At 34.3% G+C, this 15128-nt stretch overlaps 3 protein-coding genes and 1 non-coding gene across 4 annotated transcripts; 3 read left to right on the top strand and 1 right to left on the bottom strand.

Moving 5' to 3' along the window:
- Positions 1-1886: 1886 nt before the first annotated feature.
- Positions 1887-1958, bottom strand: TRNAQ-UUG (transfer RNA glutamine (anticodon UUG)). The gene has a single exon. It is a non-coding gene; the product is annotated as a tRNA-Gln (tRNA).
- Positions 1959-4126: 2168 nt separating this feature from the next.
- LOC145602680 (uncharacterized) lies at positions 4127-5254 on the top strand. Its single transcript, XM_081658844.1, has one exon. It carries the CDS (start codon positions 4127-4129, stop codon positions 5252-5254), a length of 1128 nt encoding a protein of 375 aa, XP_081514970.1.
- A 3379-nt stretch (positions 5255-8633) lies between these two features.
- LOC145602679 (protein SOSEKI 2-like) lies at positions 8634-11564 on the top strand. Its single transcript, XM_081658843.1, has 5 exons — positions 8634-8916; positions 9494-9563; positions 9683-9801; positions 10399-11317; positions 11411-11564. The coding sequence occupies exons 1-5, from the start codon at positions 8634-8636 to the stop codon at positions 11562-11564; spliced, it is 1545 nt and encodes a 514-aa protein (XP_081514969.1).
- A 1697-nt stretch (positions 11565-13261) lies between these two features.
- LOC145600171 (protein DOWNSTREAM OF FLC-like) lies at positions 13262-13962 on the top strand. Its single transcript, XM_081656069.1, has 2 exons — positions 13262-13418; positions 13631-13962. Exons 1-2 carry the CDS (start codon positions 13262-13264, stop codon positions 13960-13962), a joined length of 489 nt encoding a protein of 162 aa, XP_081512195.1.
- Positions 13963-15128: the final 1166 nt, after the last annotated feature.

Here is a 15128-nt window from a genome sequence, read left to right as displayed (position 1 = left end):
AACTTCAACAAGTGTTTTATTTTGATTGTTTTCATCTACAGTACTCAAGTTGTAACATGTTCTGATTTTCTACACTAGTTAGTAGCTTTGATTAATTTTTTTTAAATTGAAAATTAACATCAATGCAGACGAACTAAAAACTATAGTTAAACCAATTTCATATAAAAAAAATGTAAATCAGAATTGTGTAAGCAAGCAATAAAATCAAAATAGTGCAAGTGTTGTGAAGCAAAGGCGGTAGTTTGTTTTGATTTTTTTTATTTTTTTATTTTTTATATTTTGGCTAGCTTTGGTTCTTGATCATATTACACAAGGATAAGTTTTGTATTTCTACTTATTTTAGAAAAAAAAAAAGTCCATAATAAAATTTTTAATCCTAATGTGTTCAGTAAAAGCCATGCACTATATAAGTGTATATCATAAACTCGGGTGAACATAATACATATTACTTATATACATGCCAAAATTGCTAATACGGAGTATGAAGCAAATTAAATGAAAGACATTCATGTCGCTTACAAAACCTATGCTATCATGTTTAAATTTGAATGGGATATGAGCCTATGAGAGGTTACATTTAAATTCAAACCAAATCATGAAAATGTATATGTACTTCCCCAAGATGGTGCTCAACATCTATTCATAGGGGGCAGGTTCATACGTACGTAGGATTGACTTTAGGAAGATGGTGCCACATTCTACTGCACTCTACCAATATTTTAAAATTTTATGTTTATTTAATGCTTGTTTTTGTTGTGTCAAAAAAAAAAAAAAATTGCTTGTTTTTGTTATAAAATAAAAATGAAGGCTTGAAACTACATCAAGGGCCTATTCTTATTTATTAAACTGTACTGAACTGAATTGAGCTAAAATAAATTGTTTGTGAGAAAAGAAAATTAAGAACTGAACTGATTGGAGCTGAACTAAACTGAAATTAAGCTGAAGAGAAAGGTCCGTACTAGAGTTATGTTTAGGTGTCATAGAGTCATAGACTCATAGCACATGGGAGCTTCAAAAAAAGAAAAAAGAAAAAACAAGTAAAGCAACAGAAAGATTCATTTGACAAAGGTAGGCATACAAGTTAAGCTTAAAAGGGTAAAAAAGAGAGAATGAGGGGTAAATGCAAAGGCAGAGGAGGTGAAAATGTTGAGCCCATCCCATTAAATATCATTGGTACAGTAATAAAAAAAAAAGGTAAAAAATAAAAAATGGGAATGGTAAATGAGACTGACATGTCAACCAGCTCAAGTCACTTCCTGCATTACCATTGTTAAATGCACTTATACACAAACAGATCATCTCCTTGGACTCCCCTCATCTATACTTTTTTTAGCCTTTTTTAATTTTTTTTAATTTTCTTTTTTATCATACTGCAATAAAATTTCTCAGATCATACAAGTATTTCCTTAATTAATTAGTACTATAAATAATTAAATGTTTGTAAAATTTATAAAAAGTTAGTACTATAAAACTTATTTTAATACATACTTCGTATACATTTAACAAAATTTTACTTGGTACAACATTTACTAGAGTATGTTAGTAAAAATATAATTAATGTTAATGTATTATGTATAAATGGTAAGTACGAGTAATTTACCTACCTAATCAATACAACTCTTAAGCGAGGCTACAAGGATGATTATATTTGTTGGGGTGTGTGTAAGAAACTAAGAATATTGGGAGGAATAGGTTTAACCTACTGCACTTCTGTAGCAATGTTATTGGGGTGTGTGATAAGCCTGACACCTGTTAACAATGCAAGTTGACTTTCTTAATTTGTGCAACTTATTGTATAATTATTGCTGTACATTTTTAGAGTCCAGGAGTACATAGCTTGTAGTATTAGGGAAAATAATTGGATGATTTATTCAAAAAAAAAAAAAAGGTCCTACCGGGAGTCGAACCCAGGTCGCTGGATTCAAAGTCCAGAGTGCTAACCACTACACCATAGAACCCTTGACGATTATAATACTCTAAATTAATTACATAACTGTAAATGTGTGAAATATCATTCAGCATCAAACAAAAATAACATATGTACACCTTTATTATTACTACGCTTTACTAAAATAAGGACTGAAATATTTATCTTGATGATTAATAATTTATTTATTTATTTATTTATTTTGGCCTAGGAGATGCATGCACTATACTTGTTGACATGTCAAGCATTGCCATGACCATGCTATAATTTTCTTGAAGAGAAATAAAACTATGGATATAATTGCTCTTTCAAAGGAGATGCATTATACAGTTTGTATCCAAGTTTCTAATATTGTTCTAAATTAAACATGATCTTTTCTTACATTTGAAATCATGTATATGTGTTATATCTAAACGGATATAATTGCTCTTTCAAAGAAGATGCATTATACACTTTGTATCCAAGTGTCCAATAATAATGTTCAAAATCGAACATGGTCTTTTCGTACATTTGAAATCATGTATATGTGTAATATCTAAATGTTTTCTACGTGTATTATCAGACACTATTTGGTAAATGCACGACAACTAGCTTAGTACTTTAAGTTAAATGCATAATGGGTACACCCTATTAAGAATTTTGTAACAACCAATATCTGTAAGAGTTTAGACCATAACTATTAGTCTCTTTATCCCTCTGTAGAAGATGAAATTGCCTTTCTTATTAGTTTGTCCCTTGAAATTGCAAAAATTGCTCCAATTTATATGCATTAATGCATTATACATTGTCTGTGTAACGTCCCTTTATCTTTCTTTAATTGACAAATTTACACACATTTAATACAACTCTTAATTCTATCCTATAGTCCTTTAACATAATGAAAATGAGAATGCGACAACAAATAAAAATGACAAAGAAAATATCCATAAAGCCAAATAAATTACACGAGGGAAGCATTAATTTTGACGTGTACTAGGACAGCGATTCGGAGTAACTACACTAATGTGGTACATGAAAATTACTCCTCCAACTATTTCTAGTTCAACTCTATCTTTATCAAGCAATTATCAAGCATTAAAGCATTATTGATTTACATATAATTATTACACTTCAATGTTTGCTTGCTTCAGCTATACAAGTACTAACTTAATCTATTTTTTCTAATTAGTATTTTGAACTTATTATAGCTCCAATTGAGTTACTTTACTTACTCTAATTTGTTGTTGTCTAATTTTTTTCAAGGAAGCATGTTTTACTTCATACTTCAAATTTATCAGCGGTTCATATTAGTCAAAAGAAATAAATAGCTGTAATTTAACATAATACAATAACCACAATTTTATCGTGAAAATTCAATTCAATTATTTGGTGGCGTTACACACTCATGAAGTCATGATCATAGAAAGTCATGTACTCATCATTATAGCTTCGAATTTTGTTGATTATAATGTTCCAGCTGCAGTGAAGGATAGTTATCCTACACCACACTAGCATTGCTGTAACAAATTTATTGTATTATTGGATTGCGGAGTCAGCATTCCATTTATAACTATTTCTTCTTTTAGTTAGTTGTTAGTTGAAGTATAAATACTTCTCCCCCGTATTCATATCAATTATTCAGAAATAACAAACACATGATTTCTTTCATTCATTTCTCTCTCTAGAATTTTCCTCTCTCTTGTTCTCAGATTAACATGGTATCAGAGCTTTCATAGCTTGTTCCGCAATTTTTCGTTGATGATTCTGTATTTGCTGTTTGGATTTGGATTGCTGAGCTTGTAGATTGTTCGTCGACTTGTTTTTGCTGCTTTTCTGAGGTGTTTCTTCGGCGATTTGGTATGAATTTGTTCGTCATTCTTCGATTTGCTGTCTGATTTTTCACTTCTGATTTGCTGTTAATTACATTCTGATTGCGATTGTTGTTGTTGTTCCTGCTGCAATTTTGTGTTTGATTCAATTGATTTCTGAGGTCGATTGTCGATTTGTGGTTTGCATGTCGATTTCTCCAGATTGATTGTTGATATTTGTGATGATAGAGTTGCTTGTTGTTGAAATTCAAGTTGATTGAGCTTGAATTCTGTATTTTAGAGATTCTTGATTCTTGGAGATTCTTGATTGTGTTCGGTTCGATTGATTTGTTGAATATTGGAGTTTTGCTTGTTATTGTGTTTGATAATGCCTGAAATTGAGCAATCATCTATGGATCCTACTGCTGTTCCTGGTAGTGTGTTCTACATACATCCTTCGGATGCTTCGAACAAAACTCTTGTTTCTGATGTGTTTGATGGAACTGGTTTTGGAGATTGGAAGAGGTCTATTTTGTTGAGTTTATCCTCTCGAAATAAATTAGGTTTTATAGATGGATCTGTTGAGCAACCTCCTATTGATGATTCAAACTATAAGGCATGGTGTAGGTGTAATGATTTGGTGCTTGGTTGGTTGTTATTTGCTCTTGAAAAGAGTATTGCTAAGAGTGTGTGGTATTGTAAGACTGCTAAGACTCTTTGGGATGATCTTGAAGAGAGATTTGGGCATACCTCTGCTACTCAGCAGTATGCCTTGTATCAACAATTGTCTGAGCTTCAACAAGGTCAAACTGAGTCTGTTTCAGTATTTTTCACCAAGATCAAGTCAATTTGGGATGAGATGGATAGTAATGAACCTTTGCCAATGTGTACTTGTTCTGCTTGTACTTGCTTGATTACTAAGAAGATTCTCAAGATTCAGCAGGATCAGAGGCTTATGATGTTTCTTATGAAACTTAATGACAAATATGCTATGGTCAGAACCAATATTCTAATGATGCAGCCTTTGCCAACCATTTCTATTGCTTATCGTTTATGCATGCAAGAAGAGAAGCATAAAGAAATGAGTTCAGGCTTTTCTGGTGTTGAGTCCATGGCTTTTGCAGCTGGTAGAAGATTTAATGATAGACCTTATGATAAGCATTTCAAGCAGACATTTGGAGGCAATGCAGGTTATATCAATGGTGGTAATTCTGGTAAATTTCATTCTGGTTCATATAGGCCTCAGAACAATGTGCAGCAGGTTGGGACAAAAAGACAGTGGTTCTGTGATCACTGCAAGATGACAGGGCATGGGATTGAGAGATGCTTTAAGCTGAAAGGGTATCCTCCTGGTCGGAATGTGTGGAATAATAGCATCAATGGTCCTAATTCTTTTGGTCAGAACACTAATAAGAGAGCAGCACATCTTGCTCAGGGTGGTGAGATTAATTCTGATCAACCTCAGCAAATTTCTGTCACTGATGATGAGATGATAACACCTCAAATGGCTGTAGCTCAGTCCAAATCACAATGGATGTAAAATGTTTCTTACAATAGTGGATGACTATACAAGAAATACTTGGATTCATTTACTCAAATTCAAGTCAGATGCTGTGAGTATTATACAAAATTTTGTTGCTTATGTTGAAACTCAATTCAAGACCTCTATTATGTCAGTGAGGAGTGACAATGCTAGAGAGTTAACTGAAGGTGATATGTTGCAATTCTATAATTCTAAGGGTATTGTCATTCAAAAGCGTGGGTATTGTCATTCAAAAGCGTTGTGTTGATACACCTCAACAAAATGGGGTGGTGGAAAGAAAGCACAAACACATTTTGGAAGTGGCTAGAGGTTTATACTTTCAGTCTAGAATTCCTTCAAAATATTGGGGAGAGTGTGTATTGTGTGTTTTTCATATTGTTAACAGAACACCTCTTAAGGTTTTAGGGCTTATATCTCCTTATGAGAAACTATTTGGGATTCCACCTAATATTGAAGATATGAGAGTGTTTGGGTGTTTATGTTTTGTTTAAACCTTGAAGCAGAACAGGGGTAAATTTGATCCTAGGGCTGAACCCTCCATTTTCATTGGATACTCTCCCTCTCAAAAAGGTTACAAGGTTCTAAACTTGAAGACAAAGAAAATTTCTGTTTCTAGGGATGTGATTTTTCATGAAAAATTCTTTCCCTTCCATCATTCTTATCCTTCTGATCCCTCTACTTACTCTTCTCCTTCTTTTCACATCTTTGTTCTCTCTTCTACACCTTTACATGACATATCATTTCATGATTTTCCTGATATCTTTACTCCAGATAACACTCCTGCATCACATTCACATCCACATTCCTCCTCAAATCACATTCCTGTTTTCTCATCTTCTATTTCTGATTCTTCTACTCCCAATACTCCAATCACTCCCAATTCTGTCACAAATTCTTCTCCCATTTCTTCTCCTCACACTACAATTTCTATTCCTCCTGCTCCACCAGAACCAAGGGTTTCTAGCAGACCTGTTAAGGTTCCTAAAAAATTCTCAGATTTTTACCTGAGTCTCCCAAACACTAAAAATCTTTCTACTAAGTCTGCTTGTCATGTCAGCAGACATTGGTGTAATTTGGTTAAGTTGGGTGCACTTCCTGTTAAGCAACAAGCTTTTATTGCTCTTTCTTCTGAGGAAGTGGAACCTACTTCCTATTTGGAAGCTTCAAAGAATCCAAATTGGGTGGCTGCTATGAATAAAGAATTGGAAGCATTGAAGATCAATGACACTTGGCAGATGGTTTCTCTTCCAGCAGGGAAAAAGCCAATTGGCTGCAAATGGGTCTTTAGGATCAAAAGAAGAGCAGATGGTTCAATAGAGAGATACAAAGCTAGGTTGGTGGCAAAGGGATATTCACAGAAGTATGGGATAGACTACACTGAGACTTTCTCTCCTGTGGTAAAAATGGAAACTATAAGGTGCATTCTTGCTTTAGCAGTCTGTCAAGGATGGGATATCTCACAGCTAGATGTTAACAATGCCTTTCTTCATGGCAATCTGAATGAAGAAGTGTATATGAGAGCACCTGAAGGTTTAAGTAACTCAGAAAATTTGGTTTGTAAGCTGACCAAGTCTTTGTATGGTCTGAAGCAAGCTTCAAGGTAGTGGTTTGCCAAATTGTATGATGAATTGATTTCTCAAGGATTCAGACAGAGTAAGAATGATTACTCACTCTTTATCAAGAAGGGACATGGGCATATCACTTTAGCAGCAGTTTATGTAGATGACATGATCATCACTGGTACAGATCATGACAACATTAATTCTTTGAAGCATCATTTGGATTCTTTATTTGGGATTAAAGATTTGGGGAAGTTGAGCTATTTTTTGGGCCTGGAAGTTGGTTACTCATCTGAGGGGATTACTTTATGTCAGCAAAAGTTTACTAAAGAGCTTTTACAAAGTGCAGGCTTGTCTAAGTACAAACCAGTAGTGACACCCTTGCCACTACATCTCAAACTGAATGCTTCACATGGAGAATTATTTCAAGATCCTGAGTTGTATAGAAGCTTGGTTGGAAAGCTCAATTTTTTGTCCCATACTCGTCCAGATATTTCTTATACTGTCCAAGTGTTGAGCCAGTATATGCAGTGCCCCAGACAACCCCATTTTCATGCTTTGCAGCATACCTTAAGGTATATTGCAAGCACTGCTGGATAGGGCGTTTTGCTTCAAGGGGCTGATAAAATTACTCTGCAGGCATTCTCAGACAGTGATTGGGGTTCTTGCACTGACACAAGGAGGTCAGTCACAGGTTACATATTACTGTTAGGAAAATCTCCTATCAGTTGGAAAAGTAAGAAGCAAGGGACAATGTCTACTTCTAGTTTTGAGGCAGAATATCGTGCAATGGCCTTTGCATCTTCAGAAGTGGCTTGGATAGTTCGTTTGCTGGAAGAACTTGGTGTTACAGGTTTACAACATGTCACTCTGAATTGTGATAATCAGAGTGCTTTACATATTGCTCGAAACCCAGTTTTTCATGCTCACACCAAACATATAGAGATAGATTGTCACTTCACACGTGACAAGGTTCTTCAAGGGCTTCTGCAGCTTTCCTATTTGCCTACTACAGAGCAGCTTGCAGACATCTTCACTAAAATTTTGCCCTCACATCAGTTTCAGTATTTGTTGTCCAAGCTTGGAATGGTTTCACCCCTTCCTAGCTTGCGGGGGGCTGTTGATTATAATGTTCCAGCTGCTGTGAAGGATAGTTATCCTACACCACAATAGCATTGCTGTAACAAATTTATTGTATTATTGGATTGCTGAGTCAGCATTCCATTTATAACTATTTCTTCTTTTAGTTAGTTGTTAGTTGAAGTATAAATACTTCTCCCCTGTATTCATATCAATTATTCAGAAATAAAAAACACATGATTTCTTTCATTCATTTCTCTCTCTAGAATTTTCCTCTCTCTTGTTCTCAGATGAACAAATTTTCCGATAGATTTGTTTGAACAAGCTAGTACCACACAAAAAGGAAAAAAAAAAGCTGAAACATGTCTAGTTTCTTGTACAGTATGCATAGCTAGACATATAAGACAGCAAACATTATAATGTGACTATCTGATTCCAAAATCTACTGTATTTTCTCTCTTTTTGTTTTATTTATATTTACATTTACATTAATAATTCCCTTTTAACCCAATAAAAATCCAGGAAATAACGCGACACGAGGTTTTGTTATTTCACTTTCAATGTCTATTTTCTTCCCTTCATTAACTCTTGTTTAGAAGACAGAAGAGATCATTGTCAGTGTATAGCTTTTGTTATATCAGAGTATTTTCTCTGTTACAAAACAACATTATTTTGAAGTTTTATACACTAGTCTTTTTTCAGCTTAATTTGTTAGAAGTTGTTGAGAGATGGATAAAATGGAGGTTGGGAGAGTAGGAAGATCATCAACAAGTGAGAGATTGTTAGAGGTAAATTCAATTAGTCCGAACCCGGATAGCGCAAAATTAACATCAAGTGCTAGAAAAAGTTGTCATAAACAAGTTCAACAACATCAACAACATGAACAACACCCTAAAAATAGAGGAATGAAGATGTTCAACAAGGTTCAAGTTGTGTATTATCTCACTCGGAATGGGCAGCTTGAACACCCTCATTATATGGAGGTCACCCATTTAGCCACCCAACCCCTTCGTCTCAAAGGTATGCAACATACTCGCTTTATGTTATTCCCTTCGTCTCATTTTATTTTTGGGTCAAATGGGACGAGTGAAATAAGATGTCGGTAAATGTTGATTATTATGAGGAATTGGGCTAGTATGTACGTATTATTTATGCATCCTGATTCTCAAGTCAATTGTTGTATTCCTGTATTTAAAGCTAGCTTGTTGTTACACCCGGCCCTATAATTTGGTCCCTCTCCTTATCTCCTATAATGTAATTAAGTGATTAATTGTTCACTACGGAGTAGAAAATAATCATAAACCATGCATGTATCTTAAAAATTTGAATAAATTTCGGACACTTTTACTATACTCACTTCTTATGTATAATGTATGTGATTATTAACTATTTCCACACGGAGAGAGTATTTCTAGACGACTTTTGACTTTTAGACGTGAGCTAGTAATTATACGTTGTATAAATGTATAATCATATGGCTTAACGCCTTGATTAACTGATACAGAATATATAGTATGGTTGGTTCTGAAACATGCATGAATTATTACTCTTAGTAGTAAAATTATGTGTTATATATCTAAATTGGCACATTATACAGATGTCGTAGACAGATTAGCGGTGCTAAGAGGGAAAGCTATGCCTAGTCAATATTCATGGTCTTGTAAAAGGTAAGTCCATAACTATTGCCATCACTACTCTTTGTAACATATATCATGACTAATTAATTTGAGTTTATTTTGCTTAATTGTGTAAGAATTGTGATTTTAATGGTATATTTCGTATGTAGGAGCTATAAGAATGGATATGTATGGAATGACTTGACGGAGAATGATGTCATCTATGCTTCCGAGGGATCAGAATATGTGCTCAAAGGTTCTGAACTCGTACAAGAGAAAGACTACTCTGGTTAGTAAGTCCTTGTTACGTTATGTTAATACAATTATTGAATTATATGTGGACTTAAAATAACGCATTTCGGATTTTGAACTATATGTGAGAGGGTAATATTGTCCTGTGGTGTTATTGTAAATTTGTAATCAGAGTAGTATAGACTATGGAGTATATTGAATTCATAACTTTTGTTTTTGTAACTAGATTGTGTTTGTTTTTATCGTTGTCTTCTTTTTACGAAAACAACCTTTTGTCATACACTCCCTTTTGGTTATGTTTAGGTTCATTCTAACCTGTCTTTTTTTTTTGAAGCAAGTCTTTTTCTTGTTCTTGATTCATTCCTTCTGTTTTTTGGTATCATTTGTTCTAGAAATTGTTGGGCATAGAAGTTTTAAAATTGCCAAATTTTGTTAGTCAGAATCTATTAACAGTAAAGGCAGAGAATACATAGTCAAGTCATATTGTTTCTGCTTTTAGTATTGAGAGAAAATTACCCTCATCATATTTGTGAAAAAAAAAAACTCTGCTGCTAAAATGTTCATTTTTTTTTTTGGTAAGAGTGCTATGAAATGCATCTGTTAACACATCTTATTAATGATGTATGAATGGCAGAAATAAGATTAGAAGAGCTTCAAATCCAAAGGAGGCAACAAAGGCAAGGCAGTCACATAAAAACAAATGGATTGGTGATGAACAAATCAGGTGGCACACATGAAGGACAAAGTTATAGACAAGTAGTAACTAAGAATCAGGAACAAAAGGCTGTTAAGAACTATGAACCAAATGAAGAGAATAACGACGATGATGAGGAGGAGGAGGATGACGAAGAGAAGGGAAGCTGCAATAGCTCAAATAATGCTCCTTATCCTGCTATGGAGCAAGAAGAGTCCTACTCCCTGCCTTCCACTTCTTCCACAAACTCGGACAAACAGCCGCCACCACCAACACAAGTAGCCAAAACAACTGCCTCAGAATCCAAAAGATATGATGAGAAAGGAACTACTAGAATCATTGAGGAAGATGGAGAACCAGCAGTTTCCACAAGCTTGACTCGAAACAGCACGGTCCTCCTCCAACTGATAGCATGTGGAGGAGGTGGGATAGCTGCTCCTCAGGACAAGGCCAAGGACAAACCCAAACCTAATGTTGGGAGCAACAGAAACTTCAACTTCAGCATGAAGAATAGTTTTATGCCATGCTTGAAGCAGCAACTAAGTACTCGAGCTGTGAGTGCAAGTAATAAGGCGATTCCTCAACGTGTTAAAGCAGGAGTATTAGGAGATGAAAGACAACCCTGCAGCAATAATCAGGATGTGAGTAAGGAATGTGAAGACGAAGATATGATGATGGTAAGGTACATGTCTGAGAATCCCCGGTTTGGGAATTTACAATCAGAAGAGAAGGAATACTTTAGTGGTACCATCGTCGAGGCAATGAGTACTCATCATCAGCACACTCATTCCTCAGGCTCTGCCTCTAGTTACCCTCACCCTCCTGTCTTCACCAAGTCTTCCTCCTACAACGAGCAAAGGTATGTATATTAAATTAAGCATATGATCAGTTAGTTGCAACAATGTTAACTATTTTCTGTTCAATGTGTTTACAATTTGGTTGTACCTTACAGGAGCTGTAAGTCAGGACTACAAGCAGAAGCAACAGCAGCATCAGTAGCCGACATTGATGATGAGAAAGAAGACGCGAAAGTGAAAGGGTTTATCAAATTATGTATGCCTAGAAAGAAAAGTTTTTCTTCCACATCCACCAAACATAATGTATAAGTTATGAGCTTATGAATCTCCCCCTCTCTTGTCAAACAACACATCAGGTGTACTAGTTCCTTAAGTTGATGTAGCAGCCTAGCAGGTGTGTCATACTAAATGTCAGAGCAGTGTTTTTCTCAGGAAACTGGCTAAAAGTTCAGCAAAATTCTCCAAACACAACCTTATTACAAATCACAGGATCTAAAACTAAAGATTACAAGAAGCAATCAGAAATAAGTGGCTAATTGGGCCAAAGTTTTGGCAAAAATGCATCTTTTGAGCGGGCTTTTAATGATCAATATGTGAAACTATACAATCAGCCCACTTTGTAAACAAACATTCTATAGCCCAAACTCGCAAAGGGATGGCTTGTGATGAATCTGATGATTAGACTATGCTTTTTCCGTCTTAAAATAATTTTCAGTTCTTATACAATCGTCTGGTTAAGGTCAAAATTGATCGTATAATCTAACTTACTACTATTAAATTGGATTATTGTCTTATTAGATTTCTTACATGTATAATTTTAAAATACTAATTCTTCCAATGCAAACAGATCGTAAAAAGTCAAACGATGAAGTTAATTTGAAAACTCAATAGGGTAACAAATGGTACTAGTATAAGGGTGACACATGAATTGTCAAATTTATAATTGACGAAAGTTTAAAGACTGAAGACCGTCCACTTTCTTCTGTCTGAAGTCTGAACACTAATCAGAAAAATAATACTCCAAGATCCAAAGTCAACGGCATAAAAGGACTTGTAGAAAGTTAGAATTGAGATCTGCGCCTAGTTTTTATCAACTGGGCTTTTTAAAAATGAGATTGACATACTTAAGCACTACTTCAGCTCACTAATTTTAGTTATAAATGCACATGATGCATGTCAACACACTTGTGCTGTAGGTATAACTTAATTTTTAATTAGTTTTTCAGATTGATCTTAAATTTTAATGTTTGCCTATTTTCATGGCGCACGGTATCATTCAAGCACCAACTTCATTTTAAATTCATTGGTAGCGTATAAAGTGGGTTCATGAAGGCTTAATTGAAAGGTTTAGTACATTAGTACCTAGTACAAGGGATAAGATGTACAATTACGTCAATTAGTATACTCATACTAGGTGGTGTTGTGTAAGACACATACGAGCTTAAAATGAAAAAAACATAAACTAGCTTAGCTATTTGTAAGATAATACTCCTACTAAAAGGCTTCTTTATCTAACAAACTTTAACTGAAATTATTCACAAATTAACTGAAAATTCTACAGTAGACGGTCAGACTATTAACATGAATAACATCCCTAAACGAGTTATAAATGGTAATTTAAGGGTGAGGGACAAACTAATATCCATTCCGTACTATAAATTTACGAGTTTTAAAAAATTACTACTAGTAGTAAAAATAAGCAAGAAGAGACAGAAGCGAAGTAGAGGGCGGGAGAGTAGGAAGCGGCGAGCAATACGGTTTAATTTGTAAAACTCTGATTCACATTATTCTCCTTTGAATCATAAAGTCATTAAAGAAGCAGCACCTTCCTATTGCATCAGTGATCAACACCCCATGTGGTTGCATACCACAACTCACTCATCTAAGCTACTTCCTAATCTACCACTATATATCTGCTTGTATTTCTATACACCATCTTACTTTCACTTCTTCTCAAAATCCTTCTACTTTTCACTTACATATTGTGTGTCCATAGTATTGTGAAGATGACCAAGTTGGGTTTGATTCTACTCGTTGCATTAGCCACTTTAGCAGCTACCACTGTGGCAGCTCCCTTACATACACCTTACCAGCTCTCCGGTAGAGTCTACTGTGACACTTGCCATTTTGGTTTCGAGACTAACGTCACTAGATACATTCCTGGTAAGTCCTTATAACCTTTCTACCTAATAAGTAATAACCAATCGTTTTAGAACATATTCTTATATGCACTCGAGTGAACATAAAAGTAAATGCACTAATGCACAACAGCCAGGTGCATGTAAGATTCTTTTATCAAATTTGGAATAAGGTTTTGGTTTTATTTTATTCTTTAGAAAAAGTGTCTAATAAATAGCGGTTAATGAAAATGACAGGAGCCGAAGTGCGTCTAGAATGCAAGGATGAAAAATCGGACACAAAGTTGGTTTTCCGTAACGCAACCAAGACAAACGAGAGAGGAAGGTTCACCTTCCACGTAGGCGAGGACCACGGTGATCAGTACTGTGATGTAGTCCTAGTGAGTAGCCCTTGGCCACACTGCAAGAACATTGATCCAGTCCGAGGGCGGTCTCGAGTCATTGTTACAGACCTTAACGGCATCAGGTCATTCCGTCGTCATGCCAACAACATGGGTTTCTTCCAAGATTACGTCTTTCCAGTTTGTAGCGACCTTTACAAGTACTACTTCCATTCTGATGACATATAAAAAGGCAAAGAAAGTAACAACAAGAAAACAGAGTTTTTTTTCATTTTATTTTTCATTTGAATAAAATTATATAAATTCTTGTCCGTTCAAAAGAACAGAAAAAACAAATGGAAAATTTGTAAGTTACACCATGAAACTAAGCTAGATTCTAAAGAGAAGGTAACAAATGAACCAATCTTCTCATTGGTTTTAATTTATCCTATCTCCAAAATTAGTGTACTCGCCATTTAATAATGCATTATTACTTTTATTATGGAAGACTTTTCAATGGCTACAATAAAAATGTAGTCATTGTAACTGTTTTCAATCTTGACCCTTTAAATTTAATGAATCAATCTAGTCCGTCCATATAGTTGTTTTTGACATAAAATATAACTTAAAAAAAATTATAAAAATAAAAAAAAAAAAAAAAAAAAAAAAAAAAAAAAAACTGTTTGTCTTTCATACTAAAAAAAAATTGGGTTGTCACCATTTATGGTTTCTCAACCTACAAGTTAAAGGACATCTTCATCAAATATACATATAAACTGACAGGCATAATGTAAACACAGATGATTATACAATTAAGATTTAACAACTTGGATTGTTTCCCACCCAAATTAAACATTCATCATCATCATCATGTATGCCTTTAAAAAAATTAAAATCATCTAACTCCCATCATCCCATGTACTACGTGTGAGGAATTGTAATCTATTTTCATTAAAAAAAAAAAGTAATTGCAAATAATAAATCCTTGATCAATAAGGTGGGATTGCTAAGGAGAACGGAGCAAACAAAGTACAGAGTATGATTGAAGGATAAAAACTGTAAATAAAAACGTGTAGTTTGCTTTTTTTTTATTTTTTTTTATTTTGTAAAAAAGTCATCCCAATTAAAGGTTTAGATTAGTCAAATTTTAATTGATGGTTGAGATTTAATTTAGTATAATGACTACAGTTATATTGTAGCCATTTGAAAACTATCCCTTATTATAGGTACTTAATTAATTAAATTGTGTTTGCTCATAAAATTTAATGGCTGTTATGCTAATTCATACGTACACTTGATTAATTGCGCTTGAATTAGGTTTCAGATGTGTGATTAGTGTTATTGTAGATTTTTTGTTGATTGGATATAATAAGCTGTAATTGGTGGACAAAAAAAAAAAAAAAAATGATTCAATA

Source organism: Chenopodium album, chromosome 21 (genome assembly GCF_948465745.1).
Source record: "Chenopodium album chromosome 21, dcCheAlbu1.1, whole genome shotgun sequence".
Taxonomy (NCBI): domain Eukaryota; kingdom Viridiplantae; phylum Streptophyta; class Magnoliopsida; order Caryophyllales; family Amaranthaceae; genus Chenopodium; species Chenopodium album.
Note: the sequence above shows the minus strand (reverse complement) of the source record. Positions and strands in the feature narration are given on the sequence as shown.

Excerpts from the sequence above, each read along its gene's own strand:
- LOC145602679 (XM_081658843.1), top strand. The coding sequence starts at position 8,634 with ATGGAGGTTGGGAGAGTAGGAAGATCATCAACAAGTGAGAGATTGTTA. Across the intron at positions 8,917-9,493 it reads CCAACCCCTTCGTCTCAAAG|ATGTCGTAGACAGATTAGCG; the intron begins GTATGCAACATA and ends CACATTATACAG. Across the intron at positions 9,802-10,398 it reads ACAAGAGAAAGACTACTCTG|AAATAAGATTAGAAGAGCTT; the intron begins GTTAGTAAGTCC and ends TATGAATGGCAG.
- LOC145602680 (XM_081658844.1), top strand. The coding sequence starts at position 4,127 with ATGGATCCTACTGCTGTTCCTGGTAGTGTGTTCTACATACATCCTTCG.
- LOC145600171 (XM_081656069.1), top strand. The coding sequence starts at position 13,262 with ATGACCAAGTTGGGTTTGATTCTACTCGTTGCATTAGCCACTTTAGCA. Across the intron at positions 13,419-13,630 it reads CGTCACTAGATACATTCCTG|GAGCCGAAGTGCGTCTAGAA; the intron begins GTAAGTCCTTAT and ends TGAAAATGACAG.